At 35.8% G+C, this 16,461-nt stretch overlaps 1 protein-coding gene across 9 annotated transcripts in view; it reads right to left on the reverse strand.

Moving 5' to 3' along the window:
• DGKB (diacylglycerol kinase beta) overlaps positions 1–16,461 on the reverse strand; it is a 675,150-nt gene that overhangs the window by 450,933 nt on the left and 207,756 nt on the right. For all 9 annotated transcript variants that reach the window (XM_070615806.1, XM_070615803.1, XM_070615805.1 and 6 more), the window contains 4 exons: positions 14,637–14,754; positions 12,062–12,150; positions 11,863–11,979; positions 2,064–2,162 (listed from right to left, as the gene is read on the reverse strand). In XM_070615806.1, coding sequence (XP_070471907.1) covers positions 2,064–2,162; positions 11,863–11,979; positions 12,062–12,150; positions 14,637–14,754 — 423 coding nt within the window. The remainder of the gene's footprint in view (positions 1–2,063; positions 2,163–11,862; positions 11,980–12,061; positions 12,151–14,636; positions 14,755–16,461) is intronic.

A 16,461-nucleotide genomic window follows, 5' to 3' on the forward strand; every position in this document is an offset into this window, starting at 1 on the left:
TTACTGTTTCTCTCCCTACCTATAATACTATTTGGCACATACTGGACACTCAATAAATGCTTTTTAAATGAGTTAATTAATACATTTAGCATAGTAGCTGGTATAATATACATGCTCAATAAATAAAAGTTATCATTAATACATTAAATAATAATGATGCACTGGGCATGTAAAACAACACGAGACCTCCAGGTTGCAGCTTTATAGGTTTGAGATTGAAAAGAGGAAGATGAGCTTCATATAAATTAACATGGTAATGAAATCAACTAAATAAACAAGATCCCACTGGGAAGAATGTTAAGAGTGGAAAGCTGTGACATGTGAGGGCACAGCACAGGGTTGCACCAATGTGGGGCAGGCTGAAGTCGTGAAAAGCCAGGAAAGATGCTAAAAGGAAGTATCCAGAGAAACAGCAGAAAGATCAGGAGAATGTGCTATAATGGAAGTCAATGAAAGGTAGACATTTGCGAAGGATGAGGTAGTCAATAGTGCCTAATATTTCAGAGAGATAGCGCTGAGGAAATGATAAAACAGCAAACGTTGAGATTCAAATGATTAAAACTGAAGGAAGATTTAATGATTGAAAATAAATCTTCAGACTCAAAAGTGTCTAAAAAAGCAACGAAAAGGTTTGCAAGATTGTTAGAAGGCAAGAATATTCGTGTAACACATGTTCTTTAGCTTTGATTTTCTCAAAGAAAGAAAGGATAGAATAATAAAAAGAATCTATCTCATGTTTGACTTTATGTGACCAGAGGTTGTCATAAGTAGTCCCCTGACTCACTGAATTGAGATAGGTTTACACAGACTGCTGGATGGCAGGATGACACAATAGATTTCTTCTTAGAGTTAAAATCTGAGATCAAGGATGCATCTAAACCAATAAAATTACTATACATTTTAAAAAGAATGAAATTATGCAAAAATCCTACAAGTCCTTTCTCTTTAAGAATAAAAATAATACCAAAATTCATCTAAAAGGTATAGTATTTTTATATGGCTCTCATTATTTTTAATTAAGCTTATTTACTACAGGATGTCTAACAAATCTTACCTAAAGAAAGGAAATTTAGAGCTAGCTATTGCTATAATCAGCAATGTGGAGGTATTTTCTTTGGCTCTATATTTGTAGTTTGAGGAAATGGAGGATTTTAAATAATTTTTTAAATAAAGGCATTTAAAATACAACCAGTATTTTACAGATAATTACAAAATGAATCATAAGTGGGTGCAAATTGAGTAATTTGATTAATTTCTAAGTTGACCTTTAGAAAAGTATTTGTCTAACATTTCTTAGTTGTTGTATTTTTATTATATCAAACTGAAGTTCCAGCCACTTAATTTCCATGTTGTTTTTAAAAATGAGAACTGCATTATGGATATAAAATAGTTTGTTTTATCAAATAACCATTTCACTTTAGAAACAATTTGAATTTTGAAACGTAATATGAATATTATCTTTGAATATCGGTTTCTCTTTCAAACAAGGTTTGCTTTTTTCAGGGTTACCTTACTCATGCATTCTTCACCTGTATATTTATCGAATTAAGGAATTATTTTGCAGGTACTTAAATTTATTGGTCACTAATAAAAAATAAAATACGCCTAATGGCAGTGCACAGCTTTCTTCAAGGTATGTGTCCTCCTTATAGGTAGCCTCTGACCTAGATTAGAGACCTCAACATTGCAGATATATAATGTGCATCCCCAGCAAAATTGCCCAGAAGAATAACTTCATTATTCTGGGAAGATAGATCTATAAAACATGTAAAACGTAGCAGTATTCTGTCTATATGATTTCTGGTAAGTCCAGCATGACTAAGTGATGAAACCTGAGTCAGCTTCAGTTAGAGCATACCTTACTAAAACAGTTACTATGCCATGAAGGAAAAGGAAATATAGTGAGCCAAGGTGTCTCTTCTCTGAAGCAATGAGGTATTTTAGGTCTATAGAGTTCTGCCTCGATCAATGGAAAATTCGCTTTAGAAGCATTTACCGGTACAGTGTACCAGTAAGTCACAGAAACCCCAAGTTTTGCAGAATGATGAGAAGGAAAAACTCACCAGTACCACTGGACAGATTGTTGTGGGTGGTAAAATATGGTCCTTCAAAGGTCCACAGTCACATTCAGGTTTTAGATGAGAAGCACATTTATTATGCAGCTAGGAAAGGAGAAAGAGGACACTATCAAATTTTGCATGACAACAGCAAACATGGGCCAGATTATATTTCAACTGAGATACAGCAAATACATTAAAACGACAATAAAAGAATTACAAGAACAAACAAACAGGATCATAAAAGGATTCATATTACATTTGCTGTTATATATCTACCTTAAATAAACCATTTAGTAACTTCCATGACCCAACCTATATATTTTCTAATTCTCAGAACTGTTTATATAAAAAACGTACTTCAGATTTTACACCAAAAAAGCTTGATTTCTTTGACAAATATGCATTATTGTCCATTACAGTCCAATTCACATTATTGTCCTTTGCTTATCTGTTAGCATAATCTTGAAACCACTGTGTACTGTAGATGCTTTTTTTTTTTTGACCCTCCTGTTTTCTCAAAGTCATTCCAAAGTGCACAGCTCAGTATGGGGCATAATTGATCCCATCATTAGTTTTAACTTTGTAATTCAATATGTAAATGTAACCAGAGATTCATCTCAGTAGGAGCAGGATATAAATATAAGAAGATGATTATGATTATAAAAATTTATCTTTATATTATATTTATCAGCTCTACGTTGTTACTGTATAATCATAAGATGTGTGATTTAATTTTCAACATGTATGATCCTAAACCGATATTTTTATCAACGCTGGACACAAGTTTAAATTAAAATGTTACAACATACTGCATTAAATAGTGATTTTTTAAATTGAGATGATAGTTTTTATTGAAATCATACAGATTTGCTAAAGTTATAGTTGTTTAAAGGGATTTCTCCCTCCCTTAGTCCATATCAATTTAATATGAAATACTTTAGAAAAATTATACATGTTAATAAAATAACATATCTGTTTCAAAAAAAAGAAGGAGCTGCATCATTTTTCAGTTTTGAACCAAAAGCCACCCCATTTAAGTCATGGTTACATTCTTCCACAACAAACTTACCTTCGTAACAGTTAATTAGCAAGCAAGCATAGGAGTCTGATGAGTGTTGATTTACTGTTGGTGATAGAACTCTACTAAAGAAGTATTTCTGCTGTCCTTGAATCTAAAACATCTGTCGTGCTAACTCCCTACCTTGGAGTTAAGGCTACTTGTACTGTAATTAATGCACATTAGGCCACATTACAGAAACAAAAGTACCTTTACACACTCATCCATAATTAGCAGGTCTGCTTCTCAGTGGCATGTAAACTCCTTATAAAAAAGGAGTTTAATCTTCTTATCAGACACTGCTGATCTTTGTCAAGAGGCAAGAGATACTGAAGATAAAGAAGCAGTTGAAGCCACATGCAAAACAGAACTAAATAAATGAATACTCTGATTTGGCAAATGAAAATGCATAGTTTCCTCAAAATAAAATTAGTGACTGATTTAAATATATTATTAACTTATTGGACACGGTCAATTTTCTTAGAATAAATCACAGCCCTGGAATTTTGGATTTAGAGATAATGGATTATCAAGTGTTGGGTTGAACTGGGTCCCCAAAAGTTATTTTGAAGTCCTACCTCCTGGTCCCTGTGAATGTGAACTTATTTGGAAATAAGATCTTTGCAAAAGTATTCAAGTTCAGATAAAGTTATACTGCATTAGGTTGGGCCCAATCCAATGATTGGTGTCCTTATGAGAGGAGAGAAATCTGGGGGCTGGCCCCATGGCCGAGAGGTTAAGTTCACACGCTCTGCTTCAGTGGCCCAAGGTTTGGCCAGATCAGATCCTGAGCACAGACCCAGCACCACTCATCAGGCCATGCTGAGGTGGCGTCCCACATAGCGCCACTAAAAGGACCTACAGCTAGAATATACAACTACGTACTGGGGGGGCTTTGGGGAGAAGAAGAAAAAACAATTGGCAATAGATATTAGCTCAGGGCCAATCTTAAAAAAAAAAAGAAGAGAGAGACCTGCAGACAGACACGGAGAGAATAAGACCCTGTGACAACAGAGGCAGAAATCTGGAGGTGCAGTTGAAGCAAGGAACACCAAGGATTACCAGCAGCCACCAGAAGCTAGGAAGAGGCAAGGAAATACTCTCCCCTACAGCCTTCAGAGGGAGCACGGCCCTGCCGACATCTTGATTTTTGGATTTCTAACCTCCAGAACTCTGAAAGAATAAATTTCTGTTGTTTTCAGCCACCTATTTTGCGGTGCTTTGTTATGACAACCATGGGAAACGAATACACCAATCACCATGAAAACTGAACCAAAACCAAAGACAGACTATGTGTCTTAAGACTCTTCCGTGCCACGGGGTCACAGAGAAAAAGCTTTTGCTTTTTGGTCCCACACAACCTTTTTAAAACTGAGAATGCAGACTCTAAGAAGCCTCTACACATAGCAAGAGCCCAGATAAAAATCCCTGGGTGCACAGAGTGAGAAAGCATTGAATTTACTATTGCCTGCAGTTTGGAAAGCCTCGCGTGTGACTTTAAAGGACAGGAAGGCAAGGCGCTCTTGCCAGCACTGACCACAGATGCTCAGTTTGAGGCCCCAGCCGCCTCCAGGCCTCCATTCCATGTGTTTCTAACAATTTGCAACCGATATGGTAAGGGATGACTAATCTCTCACTATAGTTATTTGAGGGTTACCAGATGTAAAAAGAGATGGCAACAATAAAATGAATTTAATGACAGTTTTTTGGCCTTTAGGCTAGTTTCTCAGCCAAAAAGAAAGAACAGAGGACTCAGGGAGAATCAGAATTGATGAGCTGAAGAGAGTGTGTGTGTAGGGGTAACTCTTCTTATTGAGTCTGAGGGTTTCAGAGTATAGGTACCGGCAATTTGTCCCATAAAATAGTGATTTCTTCAGAGCTAAATAAAACTAGCAGGGGACTTTCCAATTCGATTGCCATGTGGCCCACGTCTCTGAGTTTTGTGTAGGCAGCTGCAAGGCAGAGTCCTACAGGAAGATATGCATGTAGCAGGGTCTGTAGGAAGGTTGGTAACCATATCACCCTCAGAGATACAGGGACACACAGTGCAAGAAAATTCTCCTATCCGAGAAGTCTGTATTAACTGATACTGAGCAAGGATGCCTTAGACTTTTGCTAAGACTGGAATCAGGCAGCTGCAAAATATATTTGAGTGGCCATCAACCTCATGACATTGTTTATAGAAAGAAGTGTCAAAGTTGAGGACGTCATGTTGGAACTACCGATCAGTCTAGAAACTGTGAGTCAAATTTGTATAGCAGGCCTGGTTTATTCACCATACTGCTCAGAAATATAGTTGAGGACAAAAAGACAAAATGTGAAAGACAATGAGAAAATACTCATAGTGCTCAGGATAATTTATCAAGATTAAAAGTGAAAGTTACGTTTGCTGTGACTCTAAAACTGCTCTAAAAATAAAGTTTATTTAAAAAAAAGCAATATTAACAAAATAGAAACCGTGTAATAGAATTTAACAGCCCCCGCCACCCCTCAAAATATCTTAGGTTACTGGTAATATTGTTTCTTGATCAAGTGCTGATTACATGTGTGTTCATTTGCTCAAAACTCATTGAGCTCTTCCCTTAGGACATTTATACTTTGATGCATGTATACTTTTCAATAAAACTTTAAAAAGGAAGAAAAAGTGAACATAATCAGCAATAAAAAAAAGTTGCTTAAACGTGACATTTTAGAGACAAGGATATAAGAATAAGACACAGCTGAGTCCTGCTCAATGTCAGTAAGATGTCGAAGGCTGATAATTGTCTTAAAGATAACTCAGATCCCAAGTTAGTGCAGGCATAAATACGAAGATCCTCATCAAGAATAGAAATAAACTAGAGCATTGATGAATCCTGCTTCCTCAGTAAAGTGGCCAATGGAGCCCCAGAGAAAAGGAATTGTTACCTTTTTTAAAATGTTTTCATTTTTGTTCACAGTTATCTTTGTATTTTTTAAGGATAAGGCATAGAGATCCTTGGGTCATTAATTTATTATATGTACAGAAATTCTCATTCGTGTTAAGGGAATCAGTCCCGTATCTAGGAAACTCATAAAATATGAATCAGATTTTCCTGGAAGCAAATTAAACACTTGGAAATAATTTCAGAGTGTATGGCAATTTCCAACAGCACCTAATTTAGAGCCAGATCTATGTTTATTGGAAAAAGCTATCTCAAGTTAGAAAGGAAAAGAAAACATGTGAGTGTGTGTGTGCGCATGTGTGTATATTTATGTATAGAGTTGAGAAAAGAGTGGGGATTTTGTACTGAGAAGCAAGCAATGGAATCTAAGAATATAAAAGGAGGAAAACTACAAAATAAATTTTCATAAGAATTTGGAGGAAAAAAAAGAGGTCCTTCTTCTTTTTTTTAAAAAAAAAAAAGATTGGCACCTGAGCTAACATCTGTTGCCAATCTTCCTTTTTTTCTTCTTCTTCTTCTCCCCAAAGCCCCACCAGTACATAGTTATACATTCTAGCTGTGAGAGCTTCTGTTTGTGCTATGTGGGACACCACCTCAACATAGCCTGATGAGTGGTGCCACGTCCGCACCCAGGATCCGAACCAGCAAAACCCTGGGCCACCAAAGTGGAGCGCGTGCACTTAACCACTTGGCTGTGGGATGGCCCCAGAAGTCATTCTTCTAAAACAAACAAACAAAACCAAATTAAATGGCCTGATTTAGAGGAACATTTGTTAGTTTACACATCCTTTTGTCTCTAACATTTTACATTTTCAGGGTGTTGCCTTCATGCTGGCATTTACCAAAGATAAACTTTCTATTCGAAAGGCATCAAAAACATTTAAACACTACTGTTAGGAGCTTAATATTTTAATAAAAATAGTAGCCTTGCTTGATACTAAAAGTAAATAATTCATAGCCGTAATATAGTCTTTCTTTTGTCAAAAGAAACATATCACCCTCCTGTCTTGGTGAGTCCTGCCTGATCAGGGACAATTTACTACAACCAGGAGCAAATTACAACACGTTTTAAATAGAATGTCAAGGAAACACACTCACAGCAGAAAGGAACAGGTAGAAACAGTGGGGTCTAAGGATCAGGGAGCGTAAGCAAGAGAAGGAACAGAGAACCAATGAGGATATTGAGCCTGGCTGAAAGGACTGAATTATAAACCACAGGAATATGGTTGCCTAAATGTTACAAGATAGTTTACACTGTTCTTATTTAGGATTTTTCTGTTTTTATTTTTTTAAGTGGTTAAATTCACAAAAGGAGACAAAGCTCAGTTCTAAGATCTTAACTTCATACCTACAAGATGACAAAATAGTATATTAAGAAGCCACAACATTGACTAAAAAAGGGGTGTTAAAATGGGCTTTTAATCTAACTATTTGTCTAAACTTGCTTGTGTATCTGATGCAGATGTGAATATTACAGGATGATTTTTTAAAATAGAATTTTAAAATTCAATATTTAACCGTAAGAAGAGTAGTGTCGCAGTCATCAAAATGAACTGATTGAGGACCTCCCCTAAACTCAGCACTCCCTCGAGAACGTTGGGCAATGAGAAAACAAATGTGTATGTTGGATCTGGAGCTGGATCAGATTGTAGTCTAGCAGTGTAGACGACATTAGCATATAGACATGAACCCTCACTGAAGATCATTTCAGTCTTTCCTTGTGGTGTGGAGCAAAAGTACAGAAAGTATTCAGAAAAAGGAAATATTAGTGTCAAGGAAGATTTCAAGGAAGATATGGAACTTAATTTGGTTCTTGAGGTGTGGTTAGAATTTAAAGTGGGTACATTAAGGGAACAGAATGAGTAAAATGATGGGGAACAGGTAAGCATGGACCTCCTAGGGTACTGCCAACAGATATGCACAGCTCCAGCAGGGGCTTGCATATTGGGAAATATTATATACTTCATGGGCTGAGGTTTGGGTCTGATATTTGAGGAACTGAAAACCAGGTCGGGGTAGGAGGAGGTGAAGGATGCATTTATTATCACAGAACTATTATAAGTTGCTGAAGGTGCCATATGATAACAAACGAGTATTTTCAGAAGATGATTCTGGAGGTGGTTTGCAGGCTGCATTATAGGAAAAGTACCTTCTGTTAGGGAGATAAGCCAAGAGATTCTGACTCTAATCTAGTTAAGAGGTGCTAAGAGCTTGCACTTGGGCTGTGAACGGTGGAGACAAAAACTCAAATCTGAGAGAGATATTTTAAGGAGGAAATCTCATGGCTCAGTGATAGGTTGAATATATGAGATAAAGGTGAAAGAAAAGAATAAAAGAAACTGACTTCTAACTTTATTTCCAATGACTGCAAGCATGATGACACCATGTCTGATAGAAAAGATAAAGTTGGAATAATTGCTCTTTGTGAATACGAATACATCAGCTTAGTCTAGGATTGAGTGAAATTCAGGACCACATGGTTCCGGATGCTTTTAGAACATGCAGGTGCCATTCTGACTTAGACAGGGCAACTACAGATCCTTCCAGAGATGACAGAGAAACAGCATGAGTAATATTCATGGAGTGCCCTCTGCGAGCCAGGGGTGGGGTTTTGTGCCCCCACGTAATATTTTACCTAGTTTTCACTCTGCTAATAATCGTCAATTACTGAGCACTCACTATAGAAGAGGTCCTGCTCTAAACACATCTACCCCAAATTTTTTTTCACTCATTCATTTAATTCTTATAACAATCCTACAAGACAGGTATCATTAACTCCATTTTACAAATGAGGAAACTGACCCAAGTTTGCACAACTACTATCTTAGTTGTTGGACACACACCATTTTAAGAATCTGGTCAGTCTGGCTTATAAGACTCAAGCTGCTTCCAAAAGTAATATATAAAAGGAAGTAATGGAATTTGGAGAAATCCCTGAAATGAAGCCAAATTTCATTCCCTTCGTTTCTCTCTGTGATGTATTCCTCTCAAACTCCATTCAGATAGGCCTTCCTAACGCTCAACATTGATGGTGCCATATCCCATGGCTTTTACAGCTCTGCTAGCTCTTTGCTATATTAGTAGTACTTTCTGGGAAGCAGAAGGATATAAAGTAGATTCAGTTTGTTTAAAGGCAATCAGTGGTAGGTACACCTCAGTGAAGAGCAAATCAGATTTTCACCAAAATTTTCATACAGTGGTTCAAGAAGAAGCTATAGATTATACTAAATACATAAATGTCCTGAGGTAAATAAATTCTGTTTAACCTAAGCACAAAATCAATAAATTAATAAACGTGCCCTTATAATTGCTTTAAATAAAAAAATCTAAAGTGCACAGAGGCTGAAGTTACTTTTGAGAAGGTTATACATTCTTCTCGATATATGGAAACTTTGTGCAAGTCTTGTTTCATGAACCAAATAACCACGGGACCCCTGGAGATCATGGTTTATGGCAAATAAGGCTGAGGTTGACCAGAAGCCTCAGGACTTGGAAGAGCTTCATAAGAGGGCCACCATTTTGCTCTGACTCTGCCTTAAACCCCTCAGTGCTCTCCGATTAGCCTTTCTTCCTAAGTAGGACTCAGGGATTTAAAGACATTTGTAGATTATACTGTATTCTGCCAGTGACAAATAGAATCATCTTCATGTACACATTGATCTTTAGTTAAGAATAAGATGTTAGGGGCATATTGTTTGAACTGATTTGGACATGAAATCCTTAGATTTTGAAGAGCATAGTTTATTCAGAGGTAGTACCATCTTTCCTGTAAAAGGAGGGGCCTCATTTCTTGCAAGCCTAGGGCCAGGTTCGAGACCAAATATAAATGTTTAACTGGGTAAGTAGTTGGACTAGAAATGTAGATTTTGGAGACACAGATGACAGGAATCATTAAAACAAAAGAAAGAAAACCAGAAAAACAAAGTGGAATATAAAACAAGAAAAGAATTTCAGGATGCTTTGAGTACCAATAAGAGACCACTAGCAATGGTAGTTTGAAGGAGAGTGATTCCCACAGAATGGAAAGGGCAAAAGATATACTTCATGAAGATTAAATGGGGAAAGGAGGAGAGGAGTCAAATCAAGAAAATTCTAAAAGCTCTAAAGGCTTTTGTATTAGGAGAGGCAGCAATACATACTTTTAGAGTGTTCAAGCTAAGTATGCATTTAAAACACATTGGTTTGATTTCAAGAAATAAACAAAAAGAAGAGAAAAATAATAAACCTAAGTTATTACATTTGAAATTTATGAAGAATGGGAAATTAACTTGAAATAAAAAAAGAAATAAAATTCTGATATTCTCTAAATTCAGTTCATATTCAAGATGTAGCTAATGAAAGATGCATTATATGGAGAAAAGAAGAGGAGCAGGCTCCTACAAGATCTGAAACAAAAACTCCATATTTTTATAGATGCTTAGCAGAAGAAAACTAATAGTTTTTAATGTGCATGAGTTTTTTAAAAAAATGAAATAGTTGTGGTCTTCTTAAAACTTAGAACTCAATATGCTTAAGTAATTCATGTGTGTAATTTAAATCATTGTTAGAAATTTTATTATAATAACCAAACACTTCAAAAAAAAGAAAACTGTCTTTCATAATTGAGGAAATTTCAAATGTAAATATAGTTTGGGTAATAGCTGAAAATGACTGAAGAAAATGTGTTCATTTAAAAAAAGTACTTAATTGTATTTTTGAAATGCAAGTCACAGTTTGTTTTTCTCATTATCCTGTGTATATGTCTGTGTCTTTAAGAGAGAATTTTTAATGGTGGTGGCAGGGTTTGAGGGGCACTACAGAGAAACTTATTTGTTTAAGTGAATCAGTGCTCTCTACTGTTTTATTTCCACAAAAGCAAGAACAATTTGTCCTCTAACAGGAGGACTCATATACTAGCTGGAGAAGAAAAAAGCAAAACAAACAAAATGGGGGAAAAAACCAGTCCCATAAATGTTTTCATACTATTTGTCAAAAATGGCTATTCTTGATTAATTCCCAGAAATTAAACATGAAACACTAGAGGTAGCACCTACATTTATTCCAGAAGTTATTTGAAGCAGGCTTTGACAATCACGCAAACCAGGTAGAGTTCTAAAGTTTCCCAGGAAAGATCAATTTACATCTTCTTTTTCAAGTGTCAATACCATTAATGACCAGCACTTACATCTATATCTCTTATCCCTCAGGATATGATTTAACTGAAGGCAATAACAAGTCGTGAAGAAGGGTAAAGTGAGTTCTTAAAAGCATCAAGTAGTAAAACATGGACCCACTTGCATCTTTGTAGCCATGTGGTCAACAACAATGTGATTAGCTTTTCTTGGTCTTAGTGTCTTCACTATATAGTTAAGAGTTTGGACCACATTGTTCATTTTTCTACCCTTCTTTAGCCAGTAGATTCTGTGATTAAAATAAATTTACAACATGCAAAATGGAAAACTCTACCAAAATAGAGTTGTGGCGTGGAGGAAGAGCTGAGCTCTACCCAGTCAATATTCCACACTCATTGCCCACCCCTAGCTGTGGCTTCTGATTACCTTCCTGGTAACTTCTAGAACTCCATGGAGCACAGTTTGAAAAATGTATAATGTTTTCATCTCTAAGGTTGTCACTAGCTCTAAAATTCTGGATTCTAGGAGGACAAATCCGACTCTGACCCTTATTCCTTTGGGAGCCACATGAGCTAAGAAGCCTCTTTGGTGTTATGCTGACTTAGTCTAACATTCAGAATAATCTTCCAGGGTAGGACTCTCAGAGAGCATGGGATACACAGTTTTCATTGTGAATAAATGCTGGAGATTTGTTTTCTGACGTTACTCACTGTGATCTGACACCAAACACAATGCAGTCCTGTCAGGCCCTGGTAACATTTGACTGTTTTGTGGCACTTATCACATTTGGTTGGGCAGTTGCCTTCAACCCAGTAATGGTGCATGACCTAGAACAGAACAAGACCATTGCGGTAAGAGGAGGCATCCATACGTGCCACCCTCAGAAAGCAAGCACAGCCGCACACTTACATCAGTGTTCTTCTTGGACTTTACGTAAGTCTTGATGCAAGAAGGAGGCGCTCTAGCCACACAGCGCTCGTGGACTGTGTACTTGCAAACTGAAAGGAAACATGTACACAAATTCAGAGCTAATCTTGGTCCTGATTGCAATTTTATAGGGAAAGAATGACATTAACAGAACCTCATTTCATATCCACTGCTCCCTAATCAATCCAATCAGCCGCATCAAGGAAAAGTCCAAGTCGACTGTTTTTACCATGGAATACAAAAGGCCAATTAGTACAGGAAGTATTATGCATGTGAAAAACCAAGATCCTCTATCATGGCATAGCAGGAAATGCTTAATTAAATCAGGCCTCACTCAAATTTTTCACAATAATTCCCAGATGACAAAAATATTAAAGACAAATTGATGACTGCCAAATGGCTTGGTGTCATTTGCTAGAAGGAAGAGATCTATATTTTACAAAGTATAGGCATGAGAGCAGCTGGCAGGCCTGGGAATAAAAGCCCGTGAGTTTATGCTATTTTGTCTATTGATTTATCTAAAGCTTAAATGGCTGATTAGTTTATTTCCAGAGAATAGATTTTATCATACATGCCAGGCCTTCAGTAAAAGTTCATCCCTCATCTGCCATCATGGCACTGTTTGTCCAAATGGAACAACCTCTGCTAGGAAGCATAAGATAGATACAGATATATATACATCTATAGATATATATATCTATATATATACACACATATGCAAAATTTTATATTTATATTCAAATATGTATATATATACATATACAAACATACACGTGTGTGTGTGTGTATAGTGTGACATAAAACCAAGACATACACTTTGTCATTCTTCATTATTTCATAGCTCAATTCTAACATAACTTAAAGTCATATACGGATGCTCTTTTAATAAAACACTAGTTCCAAATTAAGAATTCTAAATGCATAAATATATGGAATAAAAATTAAATCAAAAATGACCATGTAGCCCTTTCAATAAAACAAAAACTAACTGCTGTATGCAATTAGAATGAAAAATACTCAATCCACATACTATTTATATATATAAATATTACTATATATACTAAAGTATACATATAGTATATATAGTTATACTATATATATATGGTAAAATTCTTACAAAATATCCAGATCTGTGATTTCCTTTGGCAACATAGTTTTCCTTCTCTTCAGTATTGGCAATAATGTTAACAGTATTGCATTCGTCACTAATCAGTTAAAATTTGTAAGGGAAATTCTCTCTTTCTATATGACATCACCCAACTTACTTGAGAGTTATCATTTTGTTTTGTATGCTTCCATCATAGAATCTACCATGAAAAATTCTTTCCCTTACAAATGATAGAACTGTAAAAACAAAGTACTTCTTTTGTCCACGAAGAATGTTCTAGTGTAACTAGCCTTTCAAACATGGCCACCAGAAACTGCCTTCTAAAGTGACACACAGCAATTTCACGTAAATGTTTAAAAATCTTTAAACACTTTAAAAAGTCACTTAAATGTGGCACTAAGACACAGTTTTTAATGTTAAATAATACATCTGACAGAAAGCTAATCCCAAACATACTACCAAAGAAGCCACTAGCTAAAAATAATATCTGAAAACTATATACTGTATGGAAGCCAGGCAAGAAATTTGACTTAATATAAATGCATAAAAATAGGATGTGTCTAATAAGCTTGACAGTTGCAAAAACTCCAAACACAGCAGAAAGGGCATGGATGAACAAGTTGCTAGACCATGGAGAACTTGACACTTACCTGAGAACACCGCAATATTCCCTCCGTTTTAAGAGGGGCATCAGGGAATATAAAAGTTTCTCGACATATATGTTGTTGATTTAAAAATACTTGGGTGACTTTTATAAATCAATAATAATTAATTATACTGTTAGCAAATTCTAATGGGCAGTCCTTACCTAATAGAATAGAATGAAAATTGCAAAGATAAACACTGAAATGAAATGAATTACCACAACTCACGAGTTGGCAATGCTTTGGGTTCCAATATCTATTAACCATATATGAAGATTTTCTTCATGATAGCATTAAAAATCATGGGCTTGAGGTGTAAGATTAGTTTGTATTCCTTGTGATTTCTTAATTTGAATGTGAATCAATAATCAACCAATTTAACTGTTTTTTAAAAGACCTGAAGGAATAGACTCATTATAAGAAGTTAATGTATATAGAGTGGCTAACAGAAAAAAAAAAAAGATAAACATGAGTAAGATATAAATATGGGAAACTAGTGGAAATTTTTATAATAATCCCAGAAGAAATGAGAATCATGAATAAATTAAACCACAGTGGAAAGAAAATGGATAACAAATTGGAAAATGTCCTTAGCTCTTTTCCAAGGGGATGGTTTCCCAAAATTGAAGGAAGTTAAAACTAGAGTGACCTAAACAATTGAAACATTCTGCAGGGAAATATAAATCACAGGTACAGGAAGGGTCAGGATTATTTCCTAGGTCTCCATAGACAAATAGGACTATTCCATGAAATCAAGGTTTCCTCACTGGAGGTGATGACAGCTGGGCAGAGCAAACATACTCACAGGAGCAGCAGAGGCCCTGCTTCCCCACACCGATCAGCATGTTCAGGCAAAGATTGCAGTAGGCAGGTTTGTTAAAGTGCTTGAGTCGCCACACATGCTGTCCGTCATCCTTCACGTTCTGCACAGGACATAAGAGAAACAGATTTCACTTAATGAAATAAACAGTGGAATATGTAAGTGCCAATAAAATTCAGAGCTGGACTGAAGCATTCGAAGACAATCTGTTATTTCATCCCGGACTTTCTCCAAGATCGCCACAGCGTCTAGAAAAACACATGTGCTCTAGTGGAATGAGATCCTGCTAACAAATCTCGGATGCTATAGCAACCCACAAATTCTTGTCTAATGTCAACAGTTCAACAGCATGTCCCAAACTATCATAATGACCTGCCAAAGTGAGCACTCCCTAAGAACAGGGACGTGTCTGCCTCGCCTTTGAATACTTTATCCTTAGCACAATTCCATAGACAAATAAACGAATAAAGAAAGAGAAAATACCCTTGAGTGGAAGAGCCTGAGAAATGAAAACTTGGAAAGAATATGTTAACCCTTACTTAGTAGTAGGAATATGCAAATTTCATGATGGTGGTTAGGTCTTGTAAGGGGGCAGAGGGATAGGATGGGATGGAAAGGAACAATACTTAAAGGTAAGTTATTGGTGATATGCTAAGGCTTCAGATGGGGATTGCTTATATGATATAATTTACATCAATATGTTTTTATATGTCTCAAATGGTAAATTTTAAAAGATAAACTTTTTACGGTGCCTAACTACCTCATTATTTTGTTCACTCCTCTTCTGTAAAATATGCATGGTTTTAATCTCATAGAAAGGTGGTAAAAATACTAAAACCGTATTACAGTATTTATTTATAACAATCACTATAGTTATTTGCTACAATAAAACTTTGAGTTTAAATTAATTCACATTTTAGCAAAACAACTGTAATTATTACCCTTCTAAGTAAAACTCTGTATAATATCATAATAGTTACTTCGTTAATAGGTATTTAATTATATCTACATTGTTCAAGATTGAAGTAAAATGAAATAATATTATGTGTATGAATCTCTTGAATTCCTTAAGAGAAAGTTAAGATATTAAATGAAGTTACTGTACGTTACTTTTGTATGCACATTTTCTCCACCCTTATGTAGTCCTTGTACACCAGTCAGCAGCTTGTATCAAACTCAGACTAATTTTAGACATCATTATTGGTATTCTATAGAAACCATTATAGGACATTTTTCAGGTTAGCCAAGTTGTCATATTTCTTAAAACACATTCACTTAATAATTTTTTGAGCACCTACTGTGTGCTGGCACTAATACAGATTCTGTAGTACCGGGACAATATGAACATGCTCAGATCATCTTGTTTCTCCTGACAATAACACATTGACAGTAATGCTTCCTAACCACTTCTTCCTATTCCCAGTCAAGAGATAAACCACCAGATTTGAAGTACCTGATTAAATTCATAGTAACTAATTCTTACATTAGAACCAGAAATGTCAAATTTGCATCATAATATGAAACATTAATGAAATAGCTTCCTAGGAGATAATTCTTTGTGGGTCTCTTGAATTTCTGCACATTTCGTAAGCAGAAGAACTGCCCTTTTTTTCAGGCTCTCTTTTCGAAGATGTTTGAATAACAAACCACCTTGGACAATAGAGATGCATCTCCCTCCAGAGGTGAAGCAAGTTTACTTACCGTTTAGTATAATAAAAATAATCTCTCCCTTCTAAGAAAAGGTTAAGTAGGTTTATCTATTGTACATTATAAAAGATTTAGTCTCCCCAAGCCAGGGGTTCCAAGCTCT

This window comes from Equus przewalskii, chromosome 4 (assembly GCF_037783145.1).
Source record: "Equus przewalskii isolate Varuska chromosome 4, EquPr2, whole genome shotgun sequence".
NCBI lineage: Eukaryota > Metazoa > Chordata > Mammalia > Perissodactyla > Equidae > Equus > Equus przewalskii.